Below are 15,304 nucleotides of genomic sequence, written 5' to 3'. Positions count from 1 at the left end.
ACTGAAATTAGAATTTCATGAAATTTCCCTACTGCTTCATGGAAAACAACAATAACAACAAAAACATAAGCCTGCCCGGTAGGCACAAAAATCCTAAAAAATGGCAAGATTTTAAAAACGCCCACTCAAACAAACAAAACAAACAAACCAAAATAATACCTGCTATAACAGTTATATAAAATTCCTTCAGAAAGCACATTCAAAGGTATTTCAATTTTAAAATACAAACTTTAATGCTATCAAAAATATTCACCACTTAGCATTCATAATCAGTAAAATATCTGGAAATCACATTTGGTATTATCATACACAGAAATCAACTCTTCAGCTGTGAAGAAGTCAGAGCTGAATCTGTCACCACAAGGACGGACAAGCAGACACAGACAGAACCAAGAGCCACAACTCAACGGTGAGATTTTATTGTTTAAAAGTTACCAGAGGGGGCTGGAGAGATGGCTCAGTGGTTAAGAGCATTGACTGCTCTTCCAGAGGTCCTGAGTTCAAATCCCAGCAACCATATGGTGGCTCACAAACACTGGTAATTAGATCTGATGCCCTCTTCTGTCTGCAGGGACACATGCAGGCAGACCATTGTATACATATAAATAAAATAAATTAAAAAAAAAAGTTACCAGAAAGAACCACAAAGTAGGCAAGGATCTGAATACCTTTGTTGGGGAATATCCATGAAAAGCTACAGAAGAGAGAGAGAAGGGCGTAAAATTTCCATCGCAACAGGGCCCAGATGAGATGTACACATCACACTTCGATAGTCTTGACTTTGAGGGCCAGGGTGATACTTAACTTGTAGTAAGGGCTTGCCACCAAGCCTGACAGAGTTGGATCCCAGGGACACAGACTGTTATGGGAGAAAATCAATTCTCCAGCACCTACGCTTATTCATGTATACACACACGCACACGGTCACATACATACACACACTAAAGAAATATAAATTTTAAAAATTTAAAAATATTTATCTTTGGCTTTGGGAAAGTTAAAATCAGTTTTTAAAACTTATTTTTAACTGTGTCTACAGGTTCTCAAGGACACCAAGCAGGCACTGCATCCCCTAGAGCTGGAGTTATGAGACTGTAAGCTGCCTGACGTAGGTGCTGGGAACCACGTCTGTAGGAACACTACACAATCTTAGCTAATGAGCCTTCTCTCCTGCCTTGTTTTTGTAATCAATTTTATGTTTGAAAATGTTTTCTACAGCCGGGCGGTGGTGGCGCACGCCTTTAATCCCAGCACTCGGGAGGCAGAGGCAGGCGGATCTCTGTGAGTTCGAGACCAGCCTGGTCTACAAGAGCTAGTTCCAGGACAGGCTCCAAAACCACAGAGAAACCCTGTCTCGAAAAAACCAAAAAAAAAAAAAAAAGAAAATGTTTTCTACAGTAATCTCTGTAAAATATTGGAAGCCAGACCATCTAAAAACAAACAACGAAAAACACCAGAAGATAGGGGGCCTGAGAGCACTTACTGCTCTTGCAGAGGACCCAGGTTCCATTCCCAACGCCCACAACTCCAGGTCCAAGGGATCTGACATCCACTTCTGGCCTCTACAGACACCAAGCATACATGGAGTGCATGGACACACATGCAGACAAAACATGTATCTACATATAAAAAATAATTAAAAAACAAACTAAAGTTGGGTGGTGGTGGTGCACGCCTTTAATCCCAGCACTCGGGAGGCAGAGGCGGGCAAATCTCCACGAGTTCAAGGCCAGCCAGAGAGGTCTACAAGAGGAATTCCAGCATAGCTAGGACTGTTACACAGAGAAACCCTGTCTTGGGGGGGGGGGGGGATCTATTTCTGGCTTTTGACCCTTCCATATAACATGTCTCTGCTCCTCATGAAGTAATTAATGAAAGGGCCTCTGGAAGCCAATCTGCTTTACAAAACAAAGAGCAAACTAAAACCAGGCCCCCTGGTAGACAGGCAACACCAGACCAAACCCTTGAGCAGCTGGCCATCTGTGGAATACAGATACGACAGGACACAATCATGCTTGCAATTAACCATCCTGAAAATGGTTGTTGGCTCAGTGTGTGTTTGTTTTACATTCTGAAACCTTCTACCTGTGTTTCCCACACGAAGACACATGTAAACTTAGCAACTATAGGCCCTGCAGGATAACGGCTCAGACGTGAAATCGGAGCTTTGGTGTAGTGCTACGCTTTGAAGTCTTTAAAGAACACTCCTCGGTGTCTCTGGCCTCATTGCTGGCTCTGATGCTTCCTGTGACAACCGTGCAGCAACTGGGAGCTGTCAGCAGAACAGCACTACCTCCGTGTTGATTCACGGGAAGGGGACGACTGCATCCTCCTCAACTAGGAGACTTCCAGCATAATGACCTTCTCCCCCCCACACACACCCCACCACCGTCACCGGGGAAACCCTGGAGCCTGGTGCAGCCACGATCCTCAGCATTTTCCCAGGCATCCCTTTCACTTCACCCCTGACACACTGGGGAGTTGAGGCTCCAAAGGGTTATGAACAAAATCAGCCTGAGTCAGTCCCATGAGCGGTAGCAGGGACCAAGTAAGGTTCCTCCTGAGTCCTTCAGCCTTCCAAAAGCCTGGTCTCGCTCTTCAGAACCTGCCCCCAAGGATTTCAAACACAGTACACGCTTGCCATCTTCTCTCTCAGCTTCACCCTCCAAGTTCTGTCTTCTCAATTCACTCACACACACACACACACACACACACACACACACACATCCTAGTGATGTCTTTTTTTTTTTCAGCACTTGAGACACTGTTGAATGAAAGGAATATCTGAAAAGTTGGGGCTATGCTGGTGGTCAATTTGGGAAACAGCGTGCACTGGGAGGACCCACAGATTACACCTGCCAAAGTTCACCAGCTAAATTCACCCTCGCAGGTAATGGTCACCAAGTGCCCATCACGACATGCCTACTTGCCTAAGTGGCACAGGATGTTCTACTAAATTAAATGGTCAACGTGACAAGTAAGTTTTGTACAACTACGAAGCAGTTTTACCTGCTGGAAGAAGGCAAAGTCAGACAGTCAAGGCTTTATCAAACAGAAACCATCCGTTGGACCAGTCACCAGTCTCTTGCATTGGGTTGGCATCCTCAGTGGGAGAGTGAAGGGTTGTATTATCTGTAGAAGACCAGTTGGAATTATTTAAAACACACACCTATGGCTGGGAAGATGCCTCAGAAGCCTGACGACCTGAGTTCAATCCTTAGGACTCATAATACAGTAGAAAGAACCAATTCCTGCAAGTTGTCCTGAGTGCTGTCTCTCTCTCTCTCTCTCTCTCTCTCTCTCTCTCTCTCACACACACACACACACACACACACACACACAACCACGAGTAATAACATAATTTAAAATGTTAAAAACACAGCACCTTCCCTATAGCTCAGGGACAATCAGGATTTTTCAAGAGCTGCACCATTGCCTTCTATTTACATCTTAAGAACCCAGAGTGACTTTGGCACCGCTGGCTCCAGCCCCACTCACTAACACAGAGAACTAACAGTGATCACTAACTGCTCACTCCCTGGCTTTAGGGCTGGGAAGTTACCCACGTTCCCCTCACCTCTATGCCTTGCCACTCTAAGGCCATAAACGGATAACATTTGAGGCTAACTTTTTACCTGTATGTGGGCTGTAAATGCCTTAGCTAGAAGATTTAAAGGCAAGTATCATCACCAACCAGAAGCAAAGAAGAACAGCCAGGAAGCAGAAAAAACAAGAGATACGAAGTGCAGAAACATGTCGCAGGTGGGAAGACAAATGAGCAGCTCACGGAGCTCTGGTTCCTGAAACTCAGCCACCTTGACTACAAAAGGAGCCATGAAAATGGATTTATTTTGCCCTCTGGCTCAATGTTCTGTGTCACAGTATTTCCTCTTCTATCCAGAAAAAGACACTTCCATTAGGGCAAACAATGAATATGCATGAGGATTTTACATAGTAAGCATTCAATAAACACTTCTCGAATTAATGAATACATTTCCTAGCCTAATGACATCTGCTGTGAATTTTAAGGATCCTAAAGAGAAAGGAGAGGGGGCAAGAGATGCTTCTGTTGATTTCATTTGATGAGTCGCCTGTGCTGCTGCTACCCAGTGCTCGGATGGGACCAGCCTGACCTCTACTAGGGTTTCTCCAGTAAATCCTATTATTACATAGACACCCCTAAGGCTAAATCATGGCAAACACCAGGAAACGTAAAAGGAGGAAGAATAGAGAAACTTAAAACAGAGTCAGGCAGTGGTGATGCACACCTTTAATCTCAGCACTTGGGACGCAGAGGTAGGCGAATCTCTGAGTTCGAGGCCAGCCTGGTCTATAGAGTGACTTCCAGGACAGCTAGGACTGTTACATAGAGAAACCCTGTCTTGAAAATTTTCTAAAAATTAAAAATAAAAATAAAAAAGAACTTTAAAACAGGGGCTGTAGACGTAGCTCAGTCATTAGAGTACTTGCCTAGCATGCAGACGGGCCTGGGCTCCATCCATCCCCAGCACTGATAAACCAGGCCCATAATCACAGCACTAGGGAGGTGAAGGCAGAGGATCAGAAGTTCCAAGACAACCCTGGTTACATACCAACTTCTAGGCTATACTGAGCTACACAAATGAGACTCTGTCTCTAAAAACAAGCAAATAAAATTAAATTGTCTTTTGGGCAATAGCAACTATTACTAATTTTCTTCAATAATTATAAACTTAAAAGATTAAGATACTGAAATAAATCAAAAGTCTGCATCAACTATTCGATCCTGAAAATGATCAGACTTTGCAGCTGTGATGGAATGCTTAAAAAATATCTTCAGACCGGGTGGTGGTGGCAGTGCTCGCCTTTAATGCCAGCACTCTGGAGACAGAGGCAGGCTCTCCCTCTGTCTTGATCTCCTGGAGTTCAAGGCTGGTCTACATATGGAGTTCAAGTTCAATATAGAGAGACTCTGCCATCACTTCCGGCCCCTCACAAAACAAATATTTGGACAAGGGAGACTGTCCTTGTTATTAACAAAAAAGGAAGTTTTGCATGGCCACTTAATGGAAGGCCCTATTTAATGATTTGACAGTTGAAAAAAAAAAAAACCTTTGGAACTCTGGCACCAAGGAGGTTCATAAAAAAAATTAAATCCCTGCCTGCATTCAACCATTTTTTCTCATCTATTGTCCCAATTTTGGATCTTACAGTTTTCAACCCACTGAAAACTCAAGTCCTCTTTTTTTTCTCTGCTTCCTTTGTGTATCTTTAGTATCTCGGGGTATCAGCTACACAGTTCACCTGTCTTTAGGAGATTTGGTTTTCACGGTACACCAGAAATACAGTTCAAGTTTAAAAAAAAAAATCAATAACAAAGCATACTGCTTGTGTCGGGGTAAGAATTAAACCACTATTGAGTAGGTTGGCTCCTGGAAAGAGTAAAGCCCCCACCCAGAGCACAGCAGTGAGGCTAGCCAGTCTCTGGACCAAACAAGAATGATGACCACACAATGCTGCACTCTGGTGTCGGCAGGAATTCAATTTACAGATTGAATAAGCCATCATAAAAATATCAAGGATCCGCCAGGCGATGGTGGTGCACGCCTTTAATCCCAGCACTCGGGAGGCAGAGGCAGGCGGATCTCTGTGAGTTTGAGACCAGCCTGGTCTACAGAGCTAGTTCCAGGACAGGCTCCAAAGCCATAGAGAAACCCTGTCTCGAAAAACTATAAAAAAAAAAAAAAATCAAGGATCCACCTGCAATGGTGGCAAATCCTTTAATCCCAGTACTTGGGAAACAGAGGCAGGCAAACCTCTGTAAATTCAAGGCCCCGTCTTGTCTACAAAGCTAGCCAGGGCTACACAGAGAAATCCTGTCTCAAAAATAATTTAATTAATTAATTATATCAAGGGTCTTGTCTGGGGTCTAGAGATGTAGCTCAGTGCTTGCCTAGGATGTTGAAGCCCTGGATTTATCCCAGTACCACGTAAGACCAGGCAAAGTCATTTGTGTTTATAATCCCAGCACCCAGATGGAAGGCTCACATGTTCAAGGGCCCTCCTCAGCTACACAGCGCACTTGAGGCAAACCTAAACTGTGTGAGAAAAAAAGCTTTAGGAACAGAACAGGCGAAACAGACAACATGGTTTAATTTTTCCAAACCATGCCTGCTACAAGAGTCTTTCTGTTCACTAACGAGTATTGGTAAAGACGTAGAAATGATTGGCACCTCAAGGGTAGAAAGCTGACGGCGAAAGCTCTTTTTAAAACAGTCTGGCAGCTGCCAAAGATGAAAACACGAAGTTAGCACACAATTCAAGAAGTATACTCCCAGCTACGCATCAAAGGAGCTGAGCATGTCCTGAACACAAAGGTGGATGGTGGCAACATGCATACAGGTCCAAAAGTCCACTGAAGCTGTATAAATTGGCCCGACATTTTTATTTCTAGAATCCGCTCAAAAATGCAGTCACAAATACACAGACTCCATCCACAGGGATGCTTCCACAGCCATTTGCAATAGAACCGAACACATTCCCAAGTGTTCTCGCTCACTACTGCTAAAGAAATCGTGATTCAGCCATACAATATAATAGCACTCGGCAGTTAAAAACAAACCATCCTGATGGCTCAGCTGGAAAGAGAGCCTTCAGCCAAGACTGATGACCTTAGTTCAATTCTGGAAACCCGTGTGGTAGAAGTGAATCAGCTCCCACAAGCTATCCTGACTTGTACACTGGGCCCCGTTAAGGTGAAATCAATAACTCCCCTCCATCCCCCAACACAAATAAAGTAAAAATTAAAATTAAAAAAAGTGAAGGATTAAAAAAAAAAAAGACCAAACTGTTTTGGTAATAATGTCTGATTTTCTTAAACAATTAAGAAAACTGTCAGGCCTGGACGGTGGTGGCACACACCTTTAATTCCAGAGTGAGTTCCAGGGCAGGCTCCAAAGCTACACAGAGAAGCCCTGTCTCGAAAGGAAAAAAAAAAAAAGCAAGAAAGAAAACTGTCGGGTATCAAGTATGGTGGCACATCCCTTTAATCCCAGCACTTGGGGAAGTAGAGGCAGGAAAACCCAAACCAGCTTGCTACAGAGTGAGACCCTGTATCGAAAAGCAAATTACAGTAAGACAATGACTGGGGCAAAAACAATTTGGGAAATTAAAAGACCAGGTGCCATTTGCTAAGCACAAAGCCTTCCTCCATCAGCACCTCACACAAAATAAATAAAATTAAAAGTAATCTGATCTTTCCAACTTTTGTTTTGTATTGTTTTTGTTTTTCGAGACTGGGCTTCTCTGTATAGCTTTGGCTGTTCTGAACTCACTATGCAGACCAAGCTGACCTCAAACTCATAGAGATCCGTTTGCCTCTGCCTCCCAAATGCTGGGATTGAAGGCGCGGGCCACCACTGCCCAACAGTTGACATTTTCTAAAATTAATTCTTTGATGGTTTCCTCAAGAAGGCTTGCCAAGTTACACTCTATCCCCATGAAATAGAAATATTTCCTCCGACTGCTGTCAAAATTCTTCTGGTGGGTTGTAGCTCAATGCTGGGAGAGCTAGCCTAGCACGCACAAAGCCCTGATGCCAGCTTCGGGGCCACTAACAATTTCTATTTGAAAGCAACCACCTAATCTTATTACAGCTTTTTTTTTTTCTTTTCTTTTTGTTTTTGTTTTGAGACAGGATCTCTCTACACAGACCTGGCTGTTCTGGAATTCACTATACAGATGAGGCTAACCTTGAACTCACAAAGATCCACCTGACTCTGCCTAAAGAGTGCTATTAGGATTAAAGGCCCAGTCTTACAACTTTTAATGAAAACTATCTAAATGTTCAACAGAGAACTGTCTAAATTTATAAAACATTTAAATCTATAACTGTGTTTAAATCCATAAACCTTTTTTTTAAGTTTTATCCTTTAAAGCCACACATCCTTTGGTTTAGGTAGTAATTAATCAAATGAGGTTTTGAACACAGCAACTGGAGGCTGACATTCTGCCCTGAAGTACTCTGCAGAGCAATGCAAAGTCAACTGTATGCCATCCCGCACGGATTTGCAAAGAATAGATACATATGTGCGCGGGTCCAAGGTGTTTCTGGAAAGATTCACGAGAAATTGGCAACATCGGTTACATTTGGACACTCCTGTTCTTTGCCACCAACTTTTCTCAGTATACTCTTGTGTACCTCTACAATTCAGAGCTATACAGGGCTTAACTTGTTCCCATAATAAATAGCCCTAACCAAAGATGATTTTAAGAAGTGTAAGAAAGAGCGGAAAGAATGCGCAGATCCCACCAGCACGAAGGAACCTGGGCAAGCTGGCATCTCCTCCTGCAGGGCCACCCCTAGGCCTGGAAAGAAGCCAGTCAGAGGCTGTACTTAAAGCAACTCCTTTCTCTTCCTCCTTCAAACGCTAAGAAACCTTCCCCTCTCCTCTCGGCTTCCTTTAAAATCGGTCTTATTTTCTAGATGCCCATCAATCTAGAATATAGTTTCTACTAAATTTCTGTGTCTGTGTAAACACTTCCTAAATCAATAACGTTGTCGCCAACTGAGCCCACCTAAGAAAGTCCAAGTCCAAGGCCTGAAAACCGTTTCTTAAAACCCCACGCCGAGGTGGACACCATCCGCCCCAGAAAACGCGGCACATTCCCTCAACCGCGCAGACAGCTATGCAGTTGATAAAGCGATTTCACGTACAGCAGCACACCGAAGGCAAGCTCTGGCTTCGACACCAATCCCGGCAAACCCAGCAGTTGCCAAATTAATTTCAAGGACTGAGACACTAAGAAAAATCACCCCTCGAAAGCGGTTTTTCTACATGTTCGGACTGGCGGGGATTTCTCAAAAGTGACACCTCTGGGCTCTCAGAACGCTGGATGGTTCCAACGCCATCACCGTGACACCTCTCTGGATGCGCCGGAGGGAGGGCAAGGATCTCCGAGGAGGCCTGAGGAGGGCGCGACGGCGTGGGGAAGAAGGGGCAAGGGCCAGGGGCTCGGGGTGGGGGGGCGATCCCTCGCGTTGCTAAGGCGCAGCGGGGGCTTGGGCCCTCGGGCCAGTAAAGATCAGCGCCCTCGGAGCTCAGCAGAAACTCGGACAGGCGTGAGAACAACCGCGCCAGCTTTCCCGAAGTGAGGTGGGTTCGAGGGCACAGTCCTCACCGCCTCCGGAGGCCGGGTGCATTTTACAGAGGTGACCCTCGGCCCCTCTCGGTGTAAAAGTTGCAGCCGCCGGCGCGAGAGTCGCGAGGAAGCCGCGAGTCTCGTGGGGGGTGTGGCGGGGGGCTCACCCGTGATGTCCAGGTACAGGTCGTCCTGCTGCTCCAGGCGGTGCAGCTCCTGCGGCGTGGAGCTGCGGCTCTTCTTCACGCCGGGAGAGGAGGACGGGATGCGGCGCGAGCAGGGGGGCGCGGTAGCCCAAGCCGAGCGCCGCTCGCTCTTGCGCTTCATGGAGGCGGCCGCGGCCCGTCAGGGGACCGCGACCATGGCCCGGCAGCCCGGCCCCGAGTCCTCGAGCTGCGTCTCCCGCAGCCCGCGCCCCGGGGGCCACACAGCGCTGGCCAGCGGCTGGGGCAAAGCGCGCGCGCCCTGGAACGCTGCTGCGTGGGCGTCCGAGCTCTGCGGGCCGCAGCTCCCGGGGACCCCCAGGAGGGATGTTCCGTGGAGCTTCATTCACAAAAAAGAAGGGCCCACAACCCTCCTCGGGGCCCGCCGGCTAGGGCCGTTCATTGGTCAGCGCGGCGTGACGTCACGCAGCCGGGGCCTTCCTACAGGCAGGTACCCGGTGACGCCATAAAGAAAAGTCTGAGCGCTTCCGCCAATCGGGCAGAAAGCATGCTGGCGACCCCTGGGTGGGATGCCCCTAACTTTTGTCTCCCGTGTCCAGGTGCGACGCCCCAGCCCCCAGTTCTTCGAGTGAGTCCCCAGGTTCCTGCACAGCCCTGCCCAAGTGACTCCACTCCGGGGCTTTGGGATGGAATTTTCTTTTCTTTCTTTTTTAAAAGTGTTTCTTGGGTTTCCTTGTAATTCGCGCCAAGGGAGCCTTGTCATGGCCGCCTGCTAGGAGAGTGTAGCCTGCTGAAGAGGTCAGCAGCCCAGTGGTCACAAGGCAGAGCGTACCTCGGAACTTGGAAGTTCAGCCCCGCGCTGCTTTTCTCCACCTATCGGGACAGAGCAATGAGGGCTTCTCGGAGTCGGTTTAAAAAAAAAAAAAAAAAAAAAGACAAGCCACCTGGAGACTTGATTTGCCGTGGTTTGCCCCTTCCGCACCTCGTCCCGGGACCCTGGAGCTGCGCTCACTCCTGCCGTGCGTAGCCCGGGTGCCCACGGTCTGATTTAACAAGAAGTGTAGGAGCACGTGGCCAGCGGGGCCCTCGGACTTTGCTCTTTCAGTTCTGCAGGAATGCAGTCCCATATTTTGCTACTGTGTTAAAAATTTGTCAGACCTTTTCGGAACTTGACCACAGCTGCCATTTTGAAGGGCCTAGCTCCACCGTAGCATCTAAATAGGCGAGAAGTCTGGAAACTGCCTTTGGAGTCGGTGGTCCCAAATTCTCCATCTGCAGGACAATTCCTGTTGTCCACAGCGATTTAACTCCCAGTCTGCAAGGGAAGCCAGAGTCAGGAATAAATTTCAGCACCTCTTCCCTTCCCCCAAGGAACCTCTCAGAAATGCAGATTTCACGGAGTTCCTCGCTCTAGGGTAGTTTGGGCTTTTGTTTTAAAGCGATCCATTAAAACAGCTAAGTGGGAAAATAAAGAGAGTGGGACGTCGCCTTAGCCAGGAACCGCTTAAGAACTTGCTCGGTTTCGTGTTCATCTTTCGGTTTTCCGTAAGGATGCCAACGTAGGCCTTAGATTTAAAATGTTCTACATGTTTGTCGTGGGAGCAAAAACATTTGACCTGGAAGAGGAAGTCTTTTCACACTGTTCCAGTAGAAAGGCCACCACGTGTCACAATCAGAAATTTTAAGAGTAGATTTTTTTTCATGATATCAACAGTTTTATTTTTTTATTTTTTTTAAAATTTATTTATTTATTAAGGATTTCTGCCTCGTCCCCACAACCGCTTCCCATTTCCCTCCCCCTCCCCCGATCAAGTCCCCCCCCCCCCTCATCTGCTCGAAGAGCAATCAGGGTTCCCTGACCTGTGTAGATTTTTTTTTAATAATTACATCAGGGTTACTCCAGTGGGTCCCTAGGATTATAGAGAAGAAAGTATTCTAAAAGATTATGTGTTGTGTTTTACTAAGCAGACTAGCCTCTCCAGTGCTGGGATTACAAATGTGGGCCACCGCAGGCACCTTACAGGGTTTTTTCTGTGCGTGTGTCCAGTGTGTTACACTTTTCGAGGTTCTGGGATTTTCACCCAGGGCCTTGCACGTGATCTATTAGTAAATCAAATTCCTGGCCCACGTTATTTTTTGAGATTGGCTTAGTCAAATGTCTAAGAGCCAAGTAGTTTCCATATTCAGCTGATTTCCTCTCACCTTCAAATAGAGTGTATGGGCTAGATTCTAGTTGTTGGAAATTCTAACAAAATGCATATATGGCTTAAGTAAAGGGGGAGAGCTTATGTATACACAATTATACCATGTAAGCATTTTCGTATTTTGCAAATTCATAATTTTGTGATCTTGCTGAAATAGTATTTTTAAATCAAGGCTTTTGATTAAACCTTCTAATTATTCAGACATGTCTTTGATTTTGGGGAACTAGAAGCCACGTGTTAAACATGTTCATCATTTGGGTATGGCCACACAGGCCTATAATATATAAGCATTTGGAAGGTGGAGGCTGGAGGATACGGAGTGTAAGATCATCCTCTCTTAAATTAGGCTACAACCAGATCCAAATAAAAAGATTTAAGACCAGTCAGATGGCACATGGGAAAAGGCACATGCCAGCAAATGTCACAACCTGAGTTCAATCTCTGGGCACCCATTTGTTAGAAGAGAACCAGCTCCCGCAAACTGTCTTCTGCCGCATACCCCTCCAAACATAAAGAAATAAGTAAATGTAACCTCAAGCTCTCCTTATATTTTGTTTTCCTGTCATGGTTATATAGTGGCAGGAACTATCTCAGCTGATCTTTGTTGTGTGTGTGACATTGCCTTTGAATGGTCTGGTTTCTAGGTTCTGAAACTTTGGCTGCAGGAAAGTGCCTGAGTTTGCTTGTATGAGTATATTATTGTTCATTGTTTGCTCACTGGCCACAGAATTGTAGAGTTTGAAAGCACCTTAAACAGTATTTGGTCTGAGGCTCTCCTTTGACAGTGAGGACAGGGGACACAGAGGAGTGGTCAGTCAAGATAGAAAGACAGGGAACATTATGGGGGCCTGGGAAGGAGAAGCCCCTTACTCAGAATTCTCACTGAAGGATCTTAGCAGCTGAGAACCAAAAATTTCAGACTAGGGCCAGAGAGATGGTTGAGAAGTTAAGAGTGAACACTGCTTTTGCAGTTTGGTTTCTGGCACCCAGGTCAAGCTGCTCACTACTGCCTGAAACTCCAGCTCCAGAGAATCTGGCAACCTAAGCACCTGAACGCATATGTACTGCGGTACATGAATAATTCCAGAAAAGTTCCAGACTGGGAGATGGCTCAGCGGGTAAAGTAATTTCGATGTAACAATGAGGGCCTGAGTTTGGATCCCTAGTACCCATGTAAATAAAAAAAAAAAAAAACACCCACGGATAAGTATGTATAATCCCAGCATTGAGGAGACAGACATAGGAGGATTTCTGAGGCTCCATGGCCAGTCTGCCTCCACACACACACAGGTGCTTGTGCACCCACATGAACGCACACACAATTCCAGCACAGTGTTGTTGTAAAGGTTCAAATTGAAGCCTTTTTGGTAAAGCCTAATTTGCAAAGGTTCAATATTTTATATAGAAATATTTTCAGGGGCTGGTGTGTTTTATATCTTTTAAAAATAAACTCATCCCATGGGGCTGGAGAGATGACTCCATGGTTAAGAGCAGTGGCTACTCTTCCAGAGGACCCGAGTTAAATTGTGCTCATATGGCAGCTCACTATAGTCTGCAACTCCAGTTCTAAGGCCTCTGACACCCTCACACAGACATGCACGCAGACAAAACGCCAAGCTTGTAAAATCATTTCTTTTTAAAATAAAACTGTTTCCTGCTGGGCATGATGACACCCCTTTAACCCATGGGAGGTTGAAGCTGGAGAAGTATGGTGAGTTTGAGGTCAGCCTGGGCCACCTAGTGAACTTCATGTCAGCTGGAATATAGAGTGAGACATTATCTCCAAAACCCAAAGTAAATTTTAATTGTTTTCGGTTTTTTGAGAAAGAGCCTCACTATGTAGCTCTGGTTGTTCTGGAACTCAGAATGTAGACCACAATGGCTTCAAACTCAGATCTGCCTGCCTCGGCGTGTTGTGGAATAATCTTTTTTGTACACTGTGAATGTGTGTCACTCAGATTGGTTTAATAAAAAGCTGAAAGGGAAGATTTTGGGGGCAGAGGACACTGGGAAGAAGAGGGGCAGAGATGCCAGGAGATGCAGTCATCAGGATGGGCACTATGAAGATGAGGTAATAAAGCCACTATGAATATGGTCACTCAGATTGGTTTAATAAAAATCTGAAAGGCCAATAGTTTAGACAGGATTTTTGGGGCAGAGAGGATGCTGGGAAGAAGAAAGGTGAAAACGCCAAGAGATGCAGAACAAGCAGAAGGACACTACAGAGATGAAGTAATAAAGCCACAAGGCAGAAAGTAAATTAGTAGAAATGAGTTAATTTAAGTTATAAGAGCTAGTTAGAAACAAGCCTAATCTATCAGCTGAGCTTTCATAATCAATAAGAAGTCTCCATGTGGTTATTTGGGAGCTGGCTCATGGGACAAAGATTTGCTACATCAGCCTCCCAAGTGCTGGAATTAAAGGTATACACCACCATGTCTGGCTCAAAGTAAATTTTTTAAAAAGTATAATTAGCAATGGTAAAAACAAAGATTGTACAAGGATTTTGAGTGGACTCGAAAGGCTCGTGTGTTAAAGGTTTGGTTCTCCCTAAGCACTATGGGAAATGGTGGGAATCAAAGAGGCAGGCTCTACTAAGAGGTTTTCAGTCATTGGTAGCATGCCATTATAGGGAACTGTGAGACATTTTTCAGTTCTTGACTATGAAGTTAGCAGCTTTATTCTACACTTTATGTTTGCCATATCTGTTGTCTCACCAATGGCCCCAAAGCAGTGAACCAACCAAGTGTAAGCCTCTGAAACTATAAGTCAATATAACAATTCTTCTTTTTAAGTTGATTTTCTCAGGTATTTTCTTACAGAAATGAAAGCTAACACATTAGGTATTAGTTCAGTGAGTTATAAAATTCTTTATGGTAGGTAACCACTGACCAAAACAAGTTATATAACCAGTGAGTCTTTTTTATTTGTTTTATTTCTTGAGACAGTGTCTATGTAGCTCTGACTGTCTGAAACTCACTATGTAGACCAGGGTGACCTGGATCCAGCTCTGTCTGCCTCTGCTTTCTGAGTACTGGTATTAAAAGCATGTGACACCATGCCCAGCTCCCAATGAGTCTTTTTAAAATATCACCTCCTGTAGTTTAAATTTGATTTGAGGATACCTCCCAAAGGGCTGGAGAGATGGCTCAGTAGTTAAGAGTACTGCCTGATCTTCCAAGGGTCCTGAGTTCAATTCCCAGCAACCACATGGTAGCTCACAACCATCTATAATGAGATCTGGTGCCCTCCTGAGGAAGAGGACCTGGCCAGTCGTCCTCATCAACTTAGACCATGAAATCCAATATGGACAAGCTCAACGAAACCACCATATACGGGCTGCCCATGCATGCCCATGCCTCCTACTTCCCAAAGATTCATTTATATTGGGGGCTTGGTGTTCAACATGGGGGTATTGATATGATGGAACTTTTAAGAGAAGGGATTAGTAGAAAGTTAGTAAGTCTTGGGGGTACCACCTTTAGAAGGGATTAATACAGGTAGGTGTCCTACACCAAGGTTAGCCCCTAAGAGGGTAGATTAATAGAGGAGAGGCTAGCACTTCACCTGAATCTCTCTTCTGTGTGTGTCACTTGCTACTCTCAAACTGCTGCAGTTTTCACCATTTACCCAGTACACACTGGGGCTATGCCCCACGTGCTGGGGTCAAAGGTGTGTGCCATCACCCTAGTAAACTTCCAACACTGTGAGCTAAACAAATCTCTTTTTTTTTTTTTGAAATAACTAACCTCTGGTATTCTGTTACAGCAATAACCATGAGCTAACCCTACATACAGACATGAACATGATTCTGTA

General features: G+C 45.2%; 1 protein-coding gene across 8 annotated transcripts in view; it reads right to left on the bottom strand.

Annotated features, from left to right (window-relative positions):
* LOC121453499 (dual specificity protein phosphatase CDC14B-like) overlaps positions 1-10,187 on the bottom strand; it is a 75,726-nt gene extending 65,539 nt beyond the window's left edge. For 7 of the 8 annotated variants that reach the window (XR_005975018.1, XR_005975019.1, XM_041660323.1 and 4 more), the window contains exon 1: positions 9,288-10,187. Coding sequence is in view for 5 of the 8 variants with exons in the window: in XM_041660323.1 (XP_041516257.1) it covers positions 9,288-9,447 (160 nt within the window). In the remaining 3 variants the exon portion in view is untranslated. The remainder of the gene's footprint in view (positions 1-9,287) is intronic. The other variant, XM_041660330.1, reaches the window with a different exon arrangement.
* Between the last annotated feature and the right edge of the window lie 5,117 nt (positions 10,188-15,304).

This window comes from Microtus oregoni, unplaced genomic scaffold (assembly GCF_018167655.1).
Source record: "Microtus oregoni isolate MIOR12 unplaced genomic scaffold, Mior012 000011F_ref0000422, whole genome shotgun sequence".
Lineage (NCBI taxonomy): Eukaryota > Metazoa > Chordata > Mammalia > Rodentia > Cricetidae > Microtus > Microtus oregoni.
This window is presented reverse-complemented; position numbering and strand designations above follow the sequence as displayed.